The 21994-nt window shown below is 29.6% G+C and overlaps 4 protein-coding genes across 5 annotated transcripts in view; all 4 read right to left on the reverse strand.

Moving 5' to 3' along the window:
- LOAG_18563 (carboxylesterase) overlaps nucleotides 1-417 on the reverse strand; it is a gene marked incomplete at both ends in the record, with an annotated part of 6891 nt that extends 6474 nt beyond the window's left edge. The window contains one exon of the mRNA XM_020451225.1: nucleotides 183-417. Coding sequence (XP_020305009.1) covers nucleotides 183-417 — 235 coding nt within the window. The remainder of the gene's footprint in view (nucleotides 1-182) is intronic.
- Nucleotides 418-3526: 3109 nt separating this feature from the next.
- LOAG_05010 (hypothetical protein) lies at nucleotides 3527-4872 on the reverse strand (the record flags this gene model as incomplete). Its single annotated transcript, XM_003140547.2, has 3 exons — nucleotides 4756-4872; nucleotides 4097-4198; nucleotides 3527-3741 (listed from the first exon to the last, which is right to left on the reverse strand). Exons 1-3 carry the CDS (start codon nucleotides 4820-4822, stop codon nucleotides 3527-3529), a joined length of 384 nt encoding a protein of 127 aa, XP_003140595.1. The 5' UTR covers nucleotides 4823-4872.
- Nucleotides 4873-9961: 5089 nt separating this feature from the next.
- On the reverse strand, nucleotides 9962-16055 carry LOAG_05011 (hypothetical protein). Its single transcript, XM_020446741.1, has 13 exons — nucleotides 15885-16055; nucleotides 15550-15620; nucleotides 14429-14615; nucleotides 14058-14181; nucleotides 13745-13792; nucleotides 12871-12986; nucleotides 12556-12680; nucleotides 11991-12149; nucleotides 11679-11799; nucleotides 11495-11584; nucleotides 10819-10939; nucleotides 10590-10709; nucleotides 9962-10201 (listed from the first exon to the last, which is right to left on the reverse strand). Exons 1-13 carry the CDS (start codon nucleotides 15993-15995, stop codon nucleotides 10065-10067), a joined length of 1530 nt encoding a protein of 509 aa, XP_020302955.1. The 5' UTR covers nucleotides 15996-16055; the 3' UTR covers nucleotides 9962-10064.
- A 3056-nt stretch (nucleotides 16056-19111) lies between these two features.
- Nucleotides 19112-21994, reverse strand: part of LOAG_18564 — a 4563-nt gene continuing 1680 nt past the window's right edge. For both annotated transcript variants that reach the window (XM_020451226.1, XM_020451227.1), the window contains exons 3-8: nucleotides 21575-21725; nucleotides 21384-21452; nucleotides 21021-21185; nucleotides 20530-20689; nucleotides 20068-20309; nucleotides 19112-19762 (exon numbers count right to left, since the gene is read on the reverse strand). In XM_020451226.1, the coding sequence (XP_020305010.1) occupies nucleotides 19620-19762; nucleotides 20068-20309; nucleotides 20530-20689; nucleotides 21021-21185; nucleotides 21384-21452; nucleotides 21575-21725 (930 nt within the window). In that variant the 3' untranslated portion in view covers nucleotides 19112-19619. The remainder of the gene's footprint in view (nucleotides 19763-20067; nucleotides 20310-20529; nucleotides 20690-21020; nucleotides 21186-21383; nucleotides 21453-21574; nucleotides 21726-21994) is intronic.

Below are 21994 nucleotides of genomic sequence, written 5' to 3' on the forward strand. Positions count from 1 at the left end.
AATGAATTCCATTTTTAAATTAATGAAAAAGCGCTAATGGAATGGATGAGAAAGAAAATTTCTCATTTGCTTTAATTATAATTAATTATAATATGAATGATATGAGGAGAAAGTAACGAAAAGAAGAAGAAAGAAGAAAAAAAAAAAAGAAAAGGAAAGTATAACCTTAAATCGTAATTGACCAATGGGTGCTTCAGCATACGGTATACCACGAAATATTTGAACATAATTATCAGCTAATTTGTAAATTTTACCAAGTAATAAACCTTGTTCAACCCATACTGATCGTGATTTTGCTAAATTTTGTCCCACAATACCATCCGGTAGTAATATTGTAATAAGTAATAAAGGTATACCAAATAATAAATATACGGTAATATGTAAATGTTGAATATGCAGTAATGATATGGAAAGCATTTGAAGAATATTTGTCGAAAATTATCGTCTTATATATATTTTATAAATATATATAATATCGAAGATTATCAATACTTATCAATTATCAATACTTAGTTATAACAATATAGTCGTTCGTTTCTTTTCTTTTTTCAAAATTTAATATTATCAATTAAACTTTGACAAAAAAAAAAAAAAATGTCATCGATAATTAATGAAAATTTTGAAATAATGACAAGAAATTAAAAATAATATTTCATTCAAAAATTAGTAATAGTATTGATAATTGATAGATGATAATATTAGCTAATAATAGCAGTAGTAGTAATAGTTGTTATTGTTGCTTTAGCTGTATTGATAATAGCAGTAGTAATAGTAGTAGTAGTAGTAGTAGTAATATTTGTGATAATTGTTGGAAAAGTAACGAACAAATGTTCACTTTCTTGTTTCATTAGCAGTAAAAGTAGTAGTAGGAATAGCATTAATTCGAAAAATATTTTCCAACAACTGTTAATTTAATTAACTAATTAAATCTCTCATCACATTTTCATTCGAAAATATCACATTAATTAATTGAAATTTTACATTTGCTATTATGTAAATTTAATTTAAGAAAAGAAGAATGAGGAGGATGAAGAGGAAGAAATGGGAGAAGAAATGATAAAGAGATAGGAGAGGGATGAAAGAAATTTTGCAGAGAAGAATTATTATATTTGAGATTTAATGGATTAAAGGAGTAACGGGGAAGGCGGGGAAAAAAAAGAGGAAGAGATGGAACGAGCGGGGAAAAAGGATTAAATAGCAGTTGTTCCTTTATATTGAAGGAGTTTAAAATTTTACATCAATTTCCGTAAGATTCATCTTCCAATGGGAAAAAAGATGGAATGAGTAAGCGAAATTTAATGACAGTAATGACATTTAACAGTTATAGCTTTTGAATCAATATGTAAAATTTAAATTTTAATGGTATTCTCCTCTTCCCGTCCCCGCTTTAGCTACTTTTTCCTCGTTTTCCCGGAAAAAAAATTCATATATGAGTGTAAAAAAGTTTTAAAACTAATGTTTGGAAGATATTTTATTCAAAAAAAGAACAATTTAATCGTACCATAAAAACTTCAATTTGAATTTTCACCAATTTATTAACATAAATGATAAGTGCAAATGAAATGAATCGAGAAAAATAAATGATTAAAAAAAGAAAATATCAGATTTATCAGATTTATTGATTTGATATGCCCGAATGATTTGAATTTTCAAATATCAAACAAAATGTATGCATAAAATTAAATTATATTTAAAGAGATGATATTGTGATAGTTTGGCTAATTAATTGTTAGTTAATGCTATCATTGATCAAAGTTCGATTAATTAATTGCTAATTAAATGCTATCATTGATGGTTATTTGATGAAAAAAATTCCATAAGAATTATGATAATTTGTAAAAAGTGATAATAACTGAGATTTTTTATCAAAAATTGATAGCTTCCGTAAAATTTATCCTGTTATAATTACTATTTCTGGTTAGCAATGTATGGAAGAATATTCACCGGAAAACCATAAATTCCGATATCATATCATTGAAGTCTGTTAATCAAATCTAATCTTTGATCTCCCGCATTCTTAACTTCAAGTATTAGTCTCAATTCTTGGAAAAATTTGAAATTTTCAAAATAACAGACACAGTTATAATTTGTTATGTTGCTATGCTCGAATTTTATGGTGCGCATTTGTCCACTTTAATCTTTGGTTTCAAATTTTCATAGACTAATATATCAAATGCGAGAAAAAAAAAGGGATAAGTTAGCAAAATTTATTTCGAATTTTAATTCCAAAGCAAACAAAACAACCAATGATTATTGCCATTGTTTAGTAATTAAATTTGTTATACAATAAAAGTAAATGCAGTAATCAGTTACAAAACAATTCTATTATACAATTCAAATTAGTGTAACAAAAATTTGTTAAAAATTTTAATCAAAACAATTAAGTCAAGCTCAATATGTTATTCAAGCTTTTACTCCTTTTCTTCAATGATTTACAATGCCAATTTCATTTAAATATTAAAAACTCATTATTAAATTAGTCTAACTTTTTTGAATTTTTTTTTTTTAATCGATTTTTGGATTTGTAATTGCAAGTGCAGTTGCAATTCGAAGAATTTTTGACGTAAAATGAAAAGTATTTGAAGAGAGATTAAAATAGGCTAAAATATGGGGAGGAAATGTAAAAATGAAGAAATTATTTCGAAAATTCTAAAAAAAAAGTATGATGTAAGCAATAGAAGAAACAATGTTAAAAAAAAAATGACAAAATTTTTTCTGGGCATGACTCATCTTGGAAAAAAAGCAAACCTGAGAGGGAGAAAGAAAATGTTTAAGATTTAATTAAGCATTAATAGGGAAGCTATGGATGATGATTGATTTTATGATATTAGCTTCAAACAACTGTGAAATTGAAATAAAAAATATGAATAGATTGATAAACAAAAGAAAATATTGCTGTTTTATTTGTTAAAATAATGGTTATTTTATGATAACAAAAATTTATTTTTTAAATTTTAATTAAAAAATAAAATCAAAAATTTCCTTCCATAGATTATGATAATAAAGTGGATAATAAAAATGTGAAAAAAAAAAAGAGAAACAAAGAATTAGAAGAGATCAACCTGGAATAATAATAATCACAACATGTTGAGATAAAGGAAGTTGCCATAAATAAGCAATTTTTCTCATTCATATAATAACAAACATTTAAAAAAAAAAAAGCAAAAAAAAAACAAAACAAAACAGAAAACAAAAAAGTGAAAAATAAGAAATCATTTCAGGTAGATTAAAACTGATTAGAAATTAATTTGAAATTTTTAAAGTAAAAAATTTCACCCTTTATCCGATACTTATTCTTTCTATTCACTGTTTTCATCGTAAATAAAAAAAGAAAAAAAAATTAAAATTTGAAAAAAATGGACAAAAATTAGTTTTATAACAAGAAATTCATTTGAAATCTATATTACAAGGAAATAGAAATGCATAATCAATTATAATAAACATCAAAATATTTCGTATTGAATAATAAAATGTGTATTGTATGATATGATAGCAAGAAATAAATCATTATCTTATTTGATAGTAATTATAGACTATAAATTATGAATAATGCAATTATGATCAAATTAATAATAATGGAATGATTGGAAGCTAAGTTACATTTATCTGTTGTACAAACACACATCCTTTCAATAGCACGAAGATCAGATCCCGGTAAATTGGAAGGTGTTTCTTCACATAAACCAACTTGAATACCACCATCTGTATCATTCAAACAACCACGTTTCACTGTCGTATATCCTATAATAAAAAAAAATATATGCCAAAATGAAGGAGAAATTAGAAATTAAGTATAATATCGAAAATGCAAATTATGCAAAAATTTATGTGAATAAATATATTTTTTTAAAAATTAAATATTACAATTAACTATTTTTTAGATTTTATTTTTTTGCACCATTCATCCTTCAAAACATCCTAATCTCTCTTTTAATCATTGAAATTTCTTCTACAAACATTTAACAGGTATAAAACCTGAAATGAGTAATTAAAAAAGAAAAAAAATCATAAATTTAATAGGAAGGAAAAAAAATCTCCATCAAAATATTTTATAATTTATTTAAATGAAATGAATAAACTACTTAAGCTAGCTAACCATCAGCAATGAATTCTGCTTTGTAGCAGTATCGTCCATCGCATGTGTCATCACAGTTTGGACTACTACCTGGGCAACTGTAACACTCATGAACACGATCACCTTTAAAAAAAAAGAAATTTAAATTCTAAATTAAAATATATATGATAGTTTATATAAGTTTATTGCAAAAAAAAAGAATAAAATAAATAAATATTATATCAGTATCTATCTTGGTATTAAAAAAATTTTCAGCAATTTTTACAAAACAAAATAAAGGATTATCATTGTCATAAATAATTACAATTCTCGAAAAGTTTCATAACTTAGCTACGACACTATGATATATATATATATATATATATATATATACTTATATGTCTAACTTCTTTAAAGAAAGTTTTTCAAATATTTCTCAATAAAATAGTATTTTAGTATTTGCTTATAGTATTTCTATTACTTTTATTGTAAATTTTAATATTTGCTTAACAATTACTTCATCACTTTTCCGGATTTTAACCGGATTCCTAATGCTCCGTCCTTTTTTCGTTCCCAGTGCTGTCCATTTTCATCCGATATATATATATATATATTATAATAAATACAAAATTATACAATTTAAAACTATGTATTAAGCATATATTATTATTTATTATATATTATAATTAAATATTATTTACCTGTTGGTTCGCAAATATTCTCAATGAATAATAGTGGAATAATTGCCAGTAGAAGTTTATGCAACATTTTTGTTAATTATTATTTCAGTATTAGAGGTTAAAATTTTTTACCTGAAATAAAAGGAAATTTTAAATGATTTAAACAAGTAATATTTGTAATGGTTTTTAAACGATATATTCTTTCTGAAAAAAAAAAATGATACGACGATACGATGGAATATATTCTTGAGTAATTATAATTTTCGAGAATTACCGGGATAAAATTATCATGTGTATAATTTATTTTTATAATCAAGCATATAATTTGACGTAATCATAACGTGACTTTATTTTCACAATCAAAATATACAATTTGATGTAACCATAACATGAATATATTTTCATGTCAAAAGACTACTTGACATTTGAACTGTCATATTGATGAAATAGATGACCATTGTATATATTTCCTATACTATATTATTCTCTTTTATTTATTTGTAGTATTACCTATACCAGTAATAAATTTGTATTTTATAAAATAATTTAAAAAATCAAATTTTCGTTTCAACAATTCAATATTTTCTTCTGTTCCATATTTAGTACCGTTTCATCCTATTTTAAACTATATTGATAACTGCGCAAAATGATATCTATCAATCCTGAATCTCTATGAAAATGATCTGAAACAGGTAAAAAAAAAAAACTACTGATACAAAATGGCAAATAATAAGCAAATAAAGAGAGGAAATAAAAAAAAAAAGACAATGCAGAACTGCAAGAAACAATGCAACAATTGGCAATTGATGACCTTCCCGCTAATATCTTTTCCTAAGAGGTCAACCAGGGAAAGTTAAATAACAACATATCACAGTACCTAGAACTATACATGTGTATGTGTGTATGTGTGTCTGTGTGTCTTTGATGGTGTACTGTTCTGTATGAAAAATAGCAACGATAAACAAAAATTGGGGTAATGATCATTTAATTGCAGTAATAGTAGTAAGTAGTAGTAGTAGTAAGTAGTGGTAGTGATAGAAAGGAGAGGAATAGAAAAAGTAGAAGAGAAGGAGGAATAGAAGGAAAAAGAGGAGGAAGAGGAGGAATTAGAATAAGGAAGAAAAGGAAGAAGACTGAGAAGGTCAACATTGCCACGTCAATGCATCATACCTTAATTGTCACTTTGATGAGATGCACTATTTCAAATAGGGACTATCATTAATTACAATGGAATTTTTTTTTTTTTTTCAGTTCGTAATATCGCAATATGTGTAATGTATTGATAATGTTGTTTATCTTGTTAGTGATCAAAGAACATAATTAAATACGCCCACGCAATTCTCATTAACTTGTCAACATTTTTTTTCCCTTTTTGAACAAATATTTAAACAAAATGAAATTATTATGAATTTTGTATAATTTAAATTCTAACAAATCATGAAATAATTCTTTTTTTTCTCAAATTAAAACTTACTTTAATTAAATTCAATTTCAATTCAATGCAATTTAAACTTCATTCAGTTTAGTTTAGTTTTTTCTTTTCTTTTTTGAATTAAATTGCAATAAATGGTAATTTCGCAATATAATCAACCCTTGGTTGTGTTTTTAGTGGAGATAAGTGAAACAAAAAACGAAAGGACAGAAAGAGATGACCTTCAAAGTCTCTTTTCAAAAATTGCACAATTAACAAAGAATGTAAAAGAAATGGAATTAATTCAATTAAACTCAATGACAGGTATTCATTAAACGAATTTATAAAATTGACAGACATTTTTATTTCATTCTTTTCTTCACAATAATGTGCAATAAAACTGAATTATATTGAAAAATTGATAACAAACATTATAATCCCGTTAAATTCAAGTTTTTTTTTTTTTTTCTAAAAATTCTTTTTTCTTTCTCATCAATTCGATTTAAAAGGAAAAAAAAAATTATCACAAATATTTCCAAACATATCTATACTAAGTGGAAAAATGAAATGCAAAAAAAATTGATAATTACTCAGTGGAAGTTGACTATTGCGTTCGAAAAAAAAAGCTAATGAATTAATTGATTAATAAGGAAATAATTGATTTATTAATCATCCGCTTATTCATTGTTCCATCAATCATTTATCATTCATTTCAACTGTTAGGATTATTTATTATTTCATAATTTAGCTAAATTATTCGCACAAAATTAGATGGATAATTCTGGTGAAATTCTCAAAAAAATTTGATTATTGGTAAAATGTCACATGTATTAACCAAGCTATGACATTATTGTCATTATCTATCGTTTGCTGGAAACTAGACATTTTCAATTATCGATTATTTAATTTGGGACAAAATTATTTAATGATTGGCAGCTTGAAATTGTTTTTTGTTTCCGTTTTTTTTTTTTTTGAAAACCATGCTAATACAATTGTTTTATTTCCGGAAATATTTAGGTAATATTTCAATCAGGAAATTCTCGTATAGGAATTGGGAATGTTGACATAAATGATTCATCTATTTAAATTTATAAAAAAAAAAAAAAAAAAAGGAAAGGATAGATACTTCCGTTTATCTTTCTGCATTTATTTTCACTGTTTCTATTAGCTCAATAAGGATGACATATTTTTTTTCTTTCCTGGAAAAGTAATGCTAAAATGATAATTCTATTTTACTAGTAATTACCTAAAATGAAATAACAAATAAAAGTTTAGGTGAGATTTACAAGAAAAAAAATGAACAAAAAAACAGGAAAATAAAACGAAATCGATAATGAACTACGATTATCCGGAAGCTTAGAAGAAATGCAAAATCCAATCCATAATGGAAATAATATTCTATCCGGAAACTGGAATAATATTCTATCCTATATGGAATTATAATTATAAGAATAATATTCTATCCTATATGGAATTATAATTATAAGAATAATATTCTATCCTATATGGATTCTATATGGAATAATATTCTATCCGGAAACTTTAGAAGAAATACGAAATGAAATCCATAATGAAATATTACTATCCGGAAAATTATTTGAGAACTTTCTTTCTTCAACTTTTCACACTTCTCATTTCATTCCTATTTTAAATTTCAATAATTTCTATGACAAATACAATTACTAATCGATTACTGATGATACAATTCACATATGCAACAGGAAAAAATAGAAAAAAAAAAAAGAAACGATAAGCAAATACAATAAAACTATTTCTGTTTGGGAAAGATAAAATCTCATTTTAATGAAAAAAAAAAAATTTAAAGAATTCGGGGAATCATTCATCTATCATTAAAAAATTCCTAAACAATAGTGAAATTCGACCTTTCACCTTTCATCCATTACCGTATTAATACATTTTAATTGAAAAATAATGCTTAATTAATAGCAATGGAAATTTTACCATTCCCACACACGAATTTATCATTTTTAATGCAAATATTAAATTACATTTAATTGTTTACGATTATTGTTCTGATAAAGAAATATTATGAAACTAAAAAAAAAAAATCAAATTAATACAAAAAAGTGAAATCAAAATTTCATTTTAAAGAAAGGATAATAAATAAAGAATTTGATAAAAACCTATGAAAGTTTTAAAAAAAAAAAAAATGTTGCAGCATTATCACAATTTACTAGAAGGAAGCGCTAAACAGATCGATCATTTGGGAGAAACATTTTACATTTTACGCCATCCATATATCAGTTCTTTCTTCATCAAACTCCTATCTCAATTCTTATTCTCTTTTCTTTTATTTTTTTTTAACTGTTTATCAAATTTTTGCTCTCTTTTCTTAGTTTCTAGTTATCACAGTTTTCATACACACACTATGTATTACTAGTGAAAGAAAAAGAATCACTAATTAATTCATTTGTATAAAATATGATTATCTCAATTAGATGTAATTCCATGACATAGCATGCAAATTGATAATGGTTTATTCAAAAACAAAGAAAAAATTCCTAAAAGTAAATAAAATTTGCAAATTGCAATAACAGCAATGAAATATGGAAAATGCAAATTCCATAATTTGGAAAGAGAATTAAAAAAATAATAAAATAGACAAACAGGATCAGGAAAAAAGAAAAAAAAATATAATTCCTTTTTTCTTTTTATATACAATGATACGAAATGAAATTTGTAAACAATAATATATGAGCCAATTTTTTTTTTCCTATTATCAGTAAAACCGAGAAATTCAATTTGTTATCCATATGGATCAAATAAAACTTATGCCTATACAATATCTATTGCTTAACCTATATGTTTCCATAAGGAATCCTAAATTTAATACAAATTCTTTTATTATCGTTATTACTATAACAGCTTTGCCTATATATTTCATTTTATTAAAATTCTTACTTTCAATGTTTCTTTCCATTTCGGCCATTTTTTCTTTCTTTTCCATCATCCTTCATCTAAATAATAAGCTACAAAATGAATAATAATTCTAGAAAGAGTAAGAAAGCCAAGCATGGATAAGTTCCAAAACGAAATCCTAGTAGTTTGAAAATAATGAAGTCACATTTAAGCCAAAACTACAAGCATGAAAAGATGCAGGGATGAAAGATGCCACAAAATTTGAAATATTTTTTTTAAAAAAAAGAAAAAAAAGCATACCGAATGTATCAATCACCCTGCTATACATTTTTTTTTCTACAATTCAATGTTGTAGAAGAGATAAAAAAAAAAATAATATATATATATATGAGAAACTTCTACCATAAAAAAACCTAATCAAGAAAAAATACGTTTTGAAGACTTGGTGGTACAATTTGGATAAATTTATGAATGAAATAGCACAAACACACAGAAATACTCATATAGTAATGAGCATCGAAGGCAAAATAAATTATTATTATACGGAATGATTTTCTCTTTTTTTTTTTTTTTGAGGGAGGATGGGAGTATTCGAAATAATCTGTTGTCTTTCTAAGAAATATTGATTCATTCTACGGATCATTTGTTAAACAAATAATATTGAAATGATCAAAATCAAGAAAAATAAAAAATAAAATATCGGTACATGGCAGATATTGCATTCAGCACAACAATTTCGCGCCTATAACACAGTAATTGCATAGTAACTGAATTTATTATAAATGCTCGCACATTCATCATGCATTTAATACGCCAAATATGTTTTATAAATCACATTTTTTTTCAATTATTTTTTCCGATGATCTCTCTTCCTTCCTCTCTCTCTCTCTCTCTTTTACCGGGAAAACATTTTAAGATGAAACATTCAACTCAATTGCTTTGGGAAAAAGATCAAAAAGGCTTTGAATTGTGCATGCAAAGCAAACAAGGATGCACAGTAAAGAGATCACATTTAAAAAAGCGATATATAAAATATGGATTACGGCCAATCATACAAAGTTTGAATTGATTCTTGCTCGCCAATACTATACATATACGGTTCACTTTCATCCACCGGATCCAAACTTAGCAAAGCATATGAATTTGCTGCTGTATCCTCGGTATTTGAACTCGAAACTACAAAAGAATTCATGAAAAGTTATGGAGCTGAAAAAAAAAGTCAATTCCCAATAAAAGAAGATGGAAGCACATAAGAACACGGAAAATGAAATGAATAAAATATAGAAAAAGCATTAGCTATATTCTCAGAAATAAAGAACAGAAATAGTACGAAATAATTGACTAACTTTACAATCAATTGACACCCTTGGGAGATAACTGACTGATTTAAAGCTATTGTATAAGCCAGAAAATGAAGATACGCAATACAAATAAGGAAAACTTTCAACTGCTGTCAATGGAAAATTAAAACAGAATTGTGGGCGTAAACACAACAGAACGTCTATTAACGTAACCGCGACAACTAATCCCGCAAAAATAAAAGCATGAACATAGCACCACTCACCTGCTTGCTGTGAAGGACCCTCAACAACCATTTTCAGTGGAGAGGTATGTAGGTTTGGTGGAGCGTAGAAAGTACTCAATGCATTAACGGATAAAATATTGGCGTTATTGTCGTTACTGGCTAAAAGCAATAGTCAAAATCTAAATGCATTTTGGAAAATAAATATAAAGTTATAACTAAAGTAATGCTTCAAAAAGAAAAATATCAAAGTAAAAAGTTGTAAACTTACGTCCTGGAATTGGCACTTGTTGTTGTGCATCCCCAGTAATTTCCTGAAATACATCATTTGTCGACTGTTCAGACCAACTACGTTGGTCTTCGTGTACCATGGCATCACGTGATTCCTCTTTCTGAAAAAAAAAAAACCCACATTAGATGAGGTTCTTAAATACAGAAGCATAAGTTGGATTCTGATGAACCAATGCAACTTCGCAATGAATAACTCTGCACGAACAGCATGCGATTAGGTTAGAGCTGACATATTTAGTGGCAACGGCGACAAAGTTGAAACTTTTCTATATTCTCAGAAATTTTGCAAATGAAGCAAACTAATATATTACGGATAATGATGAAATATAATCAAAATGGTTTCATTCTGGATCTGAAACATAATAAATGTTCGTGATGCTGACAATTTATGCATGTAAAAGATGTGCTAATATTACTTGGATACTATCCATGATAGTAGCTTGAATAATAATGATAATTTTGAAACTCTATTTTATATTGCAGAATGTTTCGAAATATATAAAAAGTGACTTCTTTAATATCCACGACAAAGTTTAAGTACGAGGTATTTGAATGAAAAGGGAACATAAGTTAAAGTGGACGGAATTCAACTATGATATTAGCGGTAATAAAAAGTGGAGTGAGAGCAAATTGTTAAGCAATATTGATAAAACTACCTCAAACTGTTCATTTTTTGGTGAAAGATGTGGACAAAGATAGGCTTCTAACGGTTCTTTTTGCGAGTTCTTGATCATTATTTCAAATTTCTGCAATAATCATATGTTAACCTGATAATAGTTAAGATATGAAAATATGTGTGTTAGTTAATGAAGTTCCAAAAATTTAGTGCAAAAAATTTACTCCTGTTTCCACTGGATCTGTTACATCGATGGACGAGTATGAGTCCTTAGGAGCTTTGATTGCTATCAGTGTCTGATCAGACATTCCCGGCAACATGCGAAGATCCGCATATTTCACATAACTGCAATATATATGCAATAAAAAGACAAAGTATTCAACAGCTATGCAATAATCGGAAAAATTGAGAAATTGAAACTGATTATTACAAAAACTTAGTGAAAAAAAAAAGGAAAAGCAAAACAAAACAAAAACAAATAATATTTCCCAATGGATCATATTGAAAGAGAACACCTATCGTACTTTTAGACATACCTGTAAACTCGATCAGTTGGATCTTCTTTAGCTAATTTTAGTGCATTCTCAATGCTTGTGATCAATTCATCTAATGATTGCTCGTATTTATCTAAGCTCTTAATCTCCTCTTTAAGCCTTTGTGCTTCAATTCCACGGGAACCAATTTCATCATTACTCCTGAAATTCGTGCTTTTAAACAGGTAATTTACAAGAGATTGAAACAATATACATTACTAATGGACAGTGCAAACTTTTGTCTCCTATGTTTCAAAATTTTAAAGTTTTCAAGCATATATCACAAATTAGATTCCAATTTCATAAATAAGAAATGAATAACCTCCAAAAATGTATTTGAGTTTCAAATTCAAACTATAAAACTTAAAAATCAATACTTCATCGAAATCAATAACGAAGGATGTATTGTCCGTTCAACACGCACAATACATCTGTTGTGCATTTTACCTGATTATAATCATCATTTTGATCTAATTCCACAGGGAAGCATCTCCCTTATCTTTACTTTGTTGTTCTCACATGGGAAGAAGGAAAGAATACATATACTTCAAATCATTAAAGTACTCACTTCCATCGTATGCTATTCTTGCCCATTTTTTCAATCATGTCAATTCCTTCCAGTACATTCGTTATATCATAAAGACGTCGCTTCTGCACGCCTAACCGCATAGCTGCTTCGTTCAAATTCAATAACTGCAAATAGGATATAAAAAATGTGCATAAGTATGTTACCAAATTACTTCCATACCCAGCCAAGTCGAGCGGCTTGCACTTCCAAATGTGGTATTAAGCCTTGGTGGTGGTTCTTTGACACAGGAATGAATGAAACGCTCTATAGAGAAAACACCAATAATGCGAGACATATGAAAAAAAAAAAGCTCACTCCATCTTCATTCGCTTGCGGCTGCAATTGCATGAACTTTTTTGTCAAAACCAATAATGAATTATCAACCCGACAATTCAGTGGTCCAAATTGAGCAGCAGACAATGTCTCGCCAGCTGAAATTATTCAGATGCAATATTTAAACATATTCTATAACTGATAGAAACTCTAAAATACAATAACCAGCTCTGATCCATGTTTATAAGTTGGACATAATTTTTAAAATTCCTAATGTATGTACCTAACTTGAGGTAAAAATAGACCTCGCGGCATAAGTATCCTCAATTTTTTATCTAATACTTGATATAACTCACTCGGTATTGGCATCAGATATGAACATGGAAGCAAATTTTTCCGTGGTCGTTCAAGTGTTTTCAAATAAGAACTACTGAAGGAAGGCTTGAGCTGATAAGTATCTGAACGACTCGATAATTTACTATCGGAATATTCCTTCTCATTATTATCTAGATTTGATGAGGATTTCCACATAGTGCCACAAATAAGTTACCGGTAAATATAACAGCAAATAAGCAATAAGGAACAAGCACACATGGACTGTTTGACTAGGTCAACTGCAGTCACTCAGCACAATCGATCACTGAGGAAACTTGGGAAAGTAGCCCTGACAATACGATGTGAGGTCTAAAACTGTTTACCCGATGTGACATTCGCCATTCTCTAAGCAGCTGTTATTCCCAAATGAAGGCACAGAGTAGTTATTCACATACATACATACATACATAAATGAACACATATACGCATTATTTTCAGGTAATAACTCTCAAGATTGTCCTCCCCGCCTCTCATTCCCTGATTATGTAATGCATAAACTAGCAAAACACCTGACACTGCACACAAAAAACCATAATCTTACCTGCACCTGCATGCCTCTTTCGACTACTTGTAGGTCGAGGATGAGAATCTGAAAAGATACATTCATATTGTGGGTTTCACGTTTATGTGGGTGGGAATTTCGAAAAATAAAAGCTATATGAAGTGGGGTGGGAAGAGAGACTTTTTAACCTTCGACTATTTATGCACATAAAGATAAGATCCTATTCTGATAAGAGAATTTTGACACGAATATTCACGAATGCTTGAAAAGTAATAACTATGAAGATTCCATTTCCATTACTCATCTAATTATCTTGTGCCAAAACTTCATAGACTTCTCTCCTGCAACTTACCAGATTCTGAGTGAAGTAAAGCTTGTGAACTGGAAGAACCCTGTGTATCATTAAATCGTGGATTCGCGGAATGTGGTTCTGAATTTCCGGCAGCTGATGCAGTTGCCATTTCTGACTTCCGCCTCTGAAAATACGAGAAAAGTTGGTTTTCGATGTTCCTAAAAAGGATTCCTAGTTTCTAAAAAGAGCAAAAATAGTTTTCGCATTATATCCATCAATCTACACTAGTTAATTCTATAGTTCTCCAATGATTTTAGCTTTATTGCTTTTATTGTCTTTATAGGTTGGACAACACTATCATTTTGACAAACCAAAGTGTCTATATAATTCCGCTAACTTCGAATACTATATTTGAAATTTGAAAACAATACTTTTGGTGTTGTAGACATCATTTGCTGCGAGGTGTTTTGAGAGCTGTAACGTTCAGAATTGGATATATCACTATTCCATTCACCGTAACTGCTAATTGAACAACTATTTTGACCATCCGTTGATGATGGCATAAAACTTGTCGCAGCCAAATTGTTTGTCCACGAACTGCCTTCAGACCTTCCATTTCTTAAACAAAAATTCACAACTATTTATTTATAAATAAATCACTAATCCCTATTAAATAGTGATTCCTTTGTTAATCACTCCACTGCTTTAAGTATAACACACTTTGTATACCATACGAATGCATTCATTTATGAAATAATTAGGAGGAATTGAAAACATAACGATAATGGGAATTATTGCCGTAATTATAAAGAGATAAATATGTCAGCTGTTCAATAAAAGCTTATATGTTTCCTCATACGCTATGAAACTTCTTCAGAAAAAGAAAAAAAAATCAATTACGGGAGTATTTTGAGATGAGATAAGATAAAATCTCGCCAGATAGGGAAGATAAGTGAGCAATTACAGAACCTAAAAACAGAAACAGAACCATATTTCTTCTAAGTACATACGATATAAAGCCTTAATATTTGCCCCTCTTGACTAATGGAAGAAATCGACGTCATACAGTGCAAACCGGTTGAATGATTCATCAGAGCGGATCATGATTTACGAAACTGATCCCTCTCTGCTAATTCATCAAACTTACTTTATCTAGGAAATAATCCGCATTCATCATCCGCGTTCGCTCCCTTTCACATATCAAAGAAACACAAAAAAAAGGGAAAAGGACAAAAGAGGATTACAGTTAGATTTTGTCATCTTTCTCTATTTCTCAAATATCGCTCAATCATTAGCTGTAGGATATAAAAAAAGTAACGAATTTTTTGTTGTTCTAATTCATATAGGAAATATTAACGCATCTTTCGTCCAACACAAATTTTCGAAATAAATTTGATTTCTCTAAAAAACCATTGATATCTTAATGGTTAAGATATCAATGGTTTATGTTGCAATGGAAAAAGTGAAAAAAGAAAAAAAAGGAAAAGGAAAACAAAAGAATAATAAATGAACAAAAAGCACAAACATCTTGCAATACAAATCAACTCCTTACCTTACATTCATTTCCGAATCTCCATCAAACTGCTTTCCAGCGACCGGACTGCTCCAAGCAGTACTTTTCGCCTATAAAAAGATATGTCAAAGAAGTTTCTCGTATTGAAAATTGAATCATTCCTAGATTACTTTATTTAAGGAAAGCCAGCTACCAAATTATCCATTGCTGAACTTTCGATGATTCGACCTTTATAGGTACACTTTACAACAAATCTTTCTCATATTCATGTTCTCATGTTTATTCCCTTCATTGAACTATTTCATTAAATAAATCAATATAAATAATTTCTATTTCTATAATGATACAAAAATAAAAAATAAGAAATAAAATACTTCCGAATTCAGGCCTGTTACGTTGTTTACAATAATCGATGAATTACTCGAAAGATGTTCCGTAAAATAATGCTGATATAATGATGGCTGCGTTGAACTTGCAGCTGCCATGCTCTAGAAACCTTATCGATAAATCATCAATTATTGAAGTCACCTCATTATCAGCTGAAAAAAAAAAAATTCATTTTCATAATAAATGAATGAATGAGTGAATGCGAAGAAAAATATGTTTTGTAAACGTTTAAATATGTGAAAAGATTTATGTGAAATGACTGATGTTTAGTCTTAATATCTGGAAGATTTGCAATAATTTCTCTAACACGACATATCATCAAAATTGTCCATTGATCAACTGATTGATAAAAAAAGATGAACAATAACCTATTCCCTTATATCTCATATTGTGCTAGATGATAATTTTTTAATGATTTCCTAACAATAATTTTTTCTTTTCTTAAGTAATCATAACTTCCTCTTTGATCAAAGCAGCGGTTCCAATATTCATATAATTAGAACAAAGATCAATCAATAACTGAAGGAAGGAAAAAAGAACAGTAAATTTTAAATTTGCTTTATTTGTTACATAATTACCTGCAGCATCAAATATTAATAGAATTTATGCTGAAAAAGGAATACGGGAGAGTGACGAAGGTGAGGAGAGAGGGAAAGATGGTCAACAAGTATTCTAAAGGTACCTAATAATTAGTTTATGCAACAAGATATACAACAGGATAGCTAGTATTATTCGAGGTATGGTACATTCAATGCATCAATTATCATAATTCTTTGATGGATACAGGACACGTGTTTAAATTTGAATTTGGGGTCTAAGCATTTGGGGACAACACATTATCAGCCAAGAACAAGTAATAATAGTGAATAATCAAATGTAACGTCTAAACGTAACGACACGCTTGCCCTAGCTAATTAATGAGAAGTAGTATGAAAATATGAAAAGTATGAACAATGAAGTTGAAAACGTAAACCAGTCATAATAGATAACATCTTAACGAAATTTTCATCAGTAATTTTGAGCAACATAAAATCAACATTTGGCACGAATCCATATGAAAATGAAAGAAATCTAAATGAAACTGAAAATATTATTTAATTTTAGGATTATATCTATAAAGATATAATCAGAGACAACTGAAATCAATGATAAAGACTTGCATTAGCTAATTAATGAAATATGTCGTCATACGGTAGCATGACTGGATATCGGATACTGACCATCTGCTGCAATCAGTTTTGAAAAAAAATTCATCATAACAATTTTTTCAACCATTCATTGCACATCCATTTATATGCATAATTAAAATGTGATCATAATAGTTTGCTGACAAAAATCTGTCATCAACTGTCAATAGATGGAAGAAAGAAAAGCACTTTTTAGGTTTGAATAAAACACGATAATTGTAATTAATAGTGATAATGATATTAACCAGACTGATAACATATATCAATAACAATAACAATTATTTACATTGAAAACGGTCGCAATGATACGATTATGATAAAAATGATAAACGATAATTAGGTGTAGTGAATAAAAAGATATAATCAATAGGAGTAGCTATTTAAGGAGGATGTATGAAATATGAAGATATCTTGGTAGGCAGGATAGGAGATATGTCTATGAATGATGCCATCCATTTAAACATTTAATCCATCGAATTTAATGTGAGGTCACCCGTTATTGTCTTTTCTTTAACACTCAATAGAGTAATAAGCAAGAAAGAGATGTTAGATGATACTAAAGGAAAGTAATCGTTACAGGACCTGTTCCTGGGTAATCCCGGGGAGAGGAAAGAGAGCGGGAACAGTTCATCTTTTTAGTATCCATTAAATGCAGTAGCTCAACGAACCGAAATTGTGAATGATTGCCAAATGCACCTAAAAGCAATCCCTTCCCTCCTTCTGGGATACGATCGATTCCCTACGCCCTCCTCTCAGGAATGGTGTGAACACACACACACACACACACACACACGCATCAACATACACAGACACACACATACACAGACATACACACACATGCATTCACATACACAGACATACACACACACACACACAAAGGGTGAAGTGAGGAGAAGGAAGCAGCAATAGGACAGGTGAGGAAGAAGACGGATGTGAAGTGAGGCTAGGGATGGTCTCACTAGCAAGCGCATTTTACCTGCGTGTCGTGCCAAAGCTGCACGCCGAACTGCATGCCACATGATGCAGTTACGGCTAACAAAACGGAACGTAGTGCATCGCGTAGTGTCATCCACCAACAAATACTACTTTCGACACCCTGGTTTCGTTAATTGACTTATCGATCAGTTGAAATTGCGATGAAATTCCTCTCATTTTAAACTAACTACATGTCAATTTTACAATCACATGCAGGCTAATTGAATGTATCTTCCGGAATGGATTTTATTTGCCTGCATTCTACTAACCGGAAGGTTCGATGCTAATACGCTGTCAAATGATTCATTTGTCATTAGTTTTTTTTTTTCCTTTACACTATCAGTAAGAATGAATGGAATTGATCATCTTGTACCCTTTCACGTCTATCACACCTTACTATAATGCTATATATTCTAGATGTGTATTCGATAACAATTCAGAAAAATCTTTAATTGATTCAGATAACTTCCTTCATTATATGATCGTAAGTTTGTCATCGTTTCGTATAATCCATTCATCAACAATTCGTCTACTATGTTAACAGTTGCATGCTACTGTACTTCATTATATTCACTTAACTAATGATAGTATAGTAACAGCAGCTATAATTTGTAAAATGCAGCGCGCTTATTTCGTAATACATGGATAAATCAATTAATTAGTAAATTAGTTGATCATTCCATGGCTAAATATAAAATATTAACAGATGTATAAAAGTATATAAACTGCTTTATAGCATTCCTTGCGTGGTTACTTTTCTGCTCATTATCTAGTCATGTTTTGGTCGCTTAAATAAACAACCACGATAAGCAGATTTTTGCCTCATTTTCATGCCAAAATATTGTCAACATTTAAAAAATTTAATATTTCATTTCTATAATAAAAATTTATCAGGCACTGTTTGTCATTCACATGCGAAAAATGCATAAATTTACCATGTTTGATACCGATCGAAAGGACAAGGGGCTCTTCACATCTTCCTTCCCCCAGCGTCAACTGACCTATTTTATCGATCACTTTCTAATCACACCCATCACCGAAAACGATGAATGTCCCAATATCTACTCTTGCTAAAGGAAGTAAGATACGAGAAAGGGTTCATAACCTATACTCATAAAAAATATGCGCCTAACAAAACGTCTCAGTATCAGCATAATTTACAATGGAGACATCATAAATAATAACGTATAACAAATCAAAATTTACAATATTTTGGAATGAAAAAGGTTGTCGATGGTAAAATTAATTGTTAGAGAACGAACATTTTTCTGCATTATCTAATTCATTATTATAAATGCGGTTAAATATAACTGTCGTGAAAAATCCACGAAGAATTAAACACCAGTTACCGCATGATATCACGTCCTATAGAGTCCTATAGAATGACAGTCTAAACTATCAGTACTAGAAGTAACACCATTATTAACACTGAATAAGATGTAACTGGAAGTTTCTAAAGAGGATATAATAAATTCGCAGTAACACAAAACTTCACTTCTCAACATTCAAATGCATACAATTTTGTACCTAATATCATTTCTTCCTTCATCACTTAAAATATTAACTGGTACCGTTTCCACTGCATCCCTCTAGTGTTTTCATCCGACACTTCGTCAACAACGTCCAAATCTCACCTCTTATCCATACCGCTGCTTTTTCATCAAGCTTTGCAATTCCTCGAATATAATCGGCAATTGACAAGCCTACAAAACATTATTAACTTTGTATTCAGAAATCTTGAAGTGCTGGGATTAAAATGATTGGATTCATCAAAAACACTCAAAATTTGGTAACTGATACCACATATCTTTTTTTGAAGGGTCAGTTATGACCGCCTCTGTGACGTAGCGGCAAAACGCTCTTGTTAATGACTTTTCATTTCATCAATCACAGGTTATTTCAGTACGTGTTTCAGAAAGTATGAGTTTCACTGCAAAAAAAAAAAAGAGAAGAAAAAACAAAACAAAACAAAAACAATGCTTTTTATAAAATCAATGGAATCACGAACCAAAATGATCAAATTCATCCATCCTAGAGAAACAACTGTCTTCTCTATCATGTGTTTTTGAGTCGATATCCTTCTGAGTTTTGTAATCCGATGACCTGCCATGTTTTCTTTTACGGCGGATTGGCAATAAACTTGTAGCAGAAGAAGTGCCGGGGACTGCAAATTCAGAGCACGAATCCTTCGACGGAATATTTTCACCTAAGTTTTGCAGGCCATTTTCTTCGTTCATCATGATGCAGTATCTAAATTCCATTAAGAAATAAAATTGATATCCGCATAATGCTAGAAAACTTTGACTAGAAATCAAGAATTTTTAGATAATTTCTTATAAGTTTGCCAATGTTTCTTAGTCAAAATACATACATATTTTATTGATGCATGACTAACGATTTATTTTTCATTTCAAATTGAGAGATTAGATTTATCGCAAAAAAAAGGAATGAAACTCCTTTATAATCTTACCGAGATTGCGGCAACTGCTTGTAAGGCATCAGAAATTTCAGCTCTTCGGAAAATTTGAATGATGGAAATCGGCAATCATTAGGTTCCATATTTCTGATTTTGTTGATGAAGCGTACGTATTGGTCTCTCAAAGACTTCCACTGTCTCGCTATATCATCCGCTAAATACTATTTTTGTGCTGATTAATTTTAGAAATAGCCTTTCCTGTTATATGTTACGTGCTTTCGTAACCTTTTTGACTTGTACGTTTTCCGTTTCGTTTCGTAGTTGCTTCGTTACTACCGTAATCGTCTATAAGAATACAAAAAAAAAGTTTTGAAGCCCTGGAATGTGTATCTTACTACTCATCATTTTACTGATGAAGCACCCGTATTGTCAGGGATATATATGGCCTACAACCTAAATCAACATTTTATAATATTTCATATAATTAGTACTACACGCTTCGAAAGCCTTTTTTTATATTAATCCGACAATCTTCTCGAAGATACCATTCAAAGCATATCCCGTTCGATGATAGAAAGATTCTATAACTTCGTTCCTTTCACTTGCCGCATACTGTAAATCTCTATATTTTGGATGGTTATGATCCCACAAACAGGGTCGTTTCTTCATTTCTTGTATTAAAATTTCACGTAGATCATCCGTCCATATTACTGAAATTGTTTCTGTCAAATCTAAAATCTTCTGATGTGTGTTAATTTTTCCAAACATTTTGCTGTTTCCATCATATCTGAAGATTTTTACCTATGCGATATTTCTCTTTCATATGATGCTCTTTGCATCGCTTCAAATCCTTTATTAACTCTCATCATTTCAACAATATCATTCAAATCTTCAATAGAAAAACTCACTTCTTGCTTTTGTTGTTCGATCTTCTACAGTTGACGGCGACTTTGCACTTCCACCTACGACCACAACATCTGTAAAAAATTTCAAATCTGATTTTCAAAATAAATTTTGACAACAAAATTTTTGCTCTTAAATATGCCAATCACATCGCTAATACTACTGATACCATAAACGACAAGAAAATAATGCATACCTAATTCTGGTTTAACAGATGATTCCGATGTCGTGGTAATTAAATTCGAAGGTGAGTAAATATGGTCACTGAATGACATTGCCGTCACCGTAGTATGTTCGCTATGAGCATTAGTCGAACTGTCATCAGTATTGCCATAATTACGCTGAACCTGAAATCTTAATGATGAAAAGGTCATCGTACATCATGACTGACAACAAATTCTCCTACAGGAACTTGTAAGTTGCAGATGGTACTCCAGATATTTTCCTTTCTTTGATGTAAAGGATAAGACTCCACAACTGAATGAATTGAATGAGTTAATAGTGAATTTTTATAGAATCACACCTTTTTCTTTTCTTCTTTGATTTTATAGCTTTTAGCTTTAGGCTTGAATATCGATTATTCAGATCAAGAAGAGAGGCCTTTATTCTCGTTTTT

Source organism: Loa loa (assembly GCF_000183805.2).
Source record: "Loa loa unplaced genomic scaffold supercont3.366, whole genome shotgun sequence".
Classification (NCBI taxonomy): domain Eukaryota; kingdom Metazoa; phylum Nematoda; class Chromadorea; order Rhabditida; family Onchocercidae; genus Loa; species Loa loa.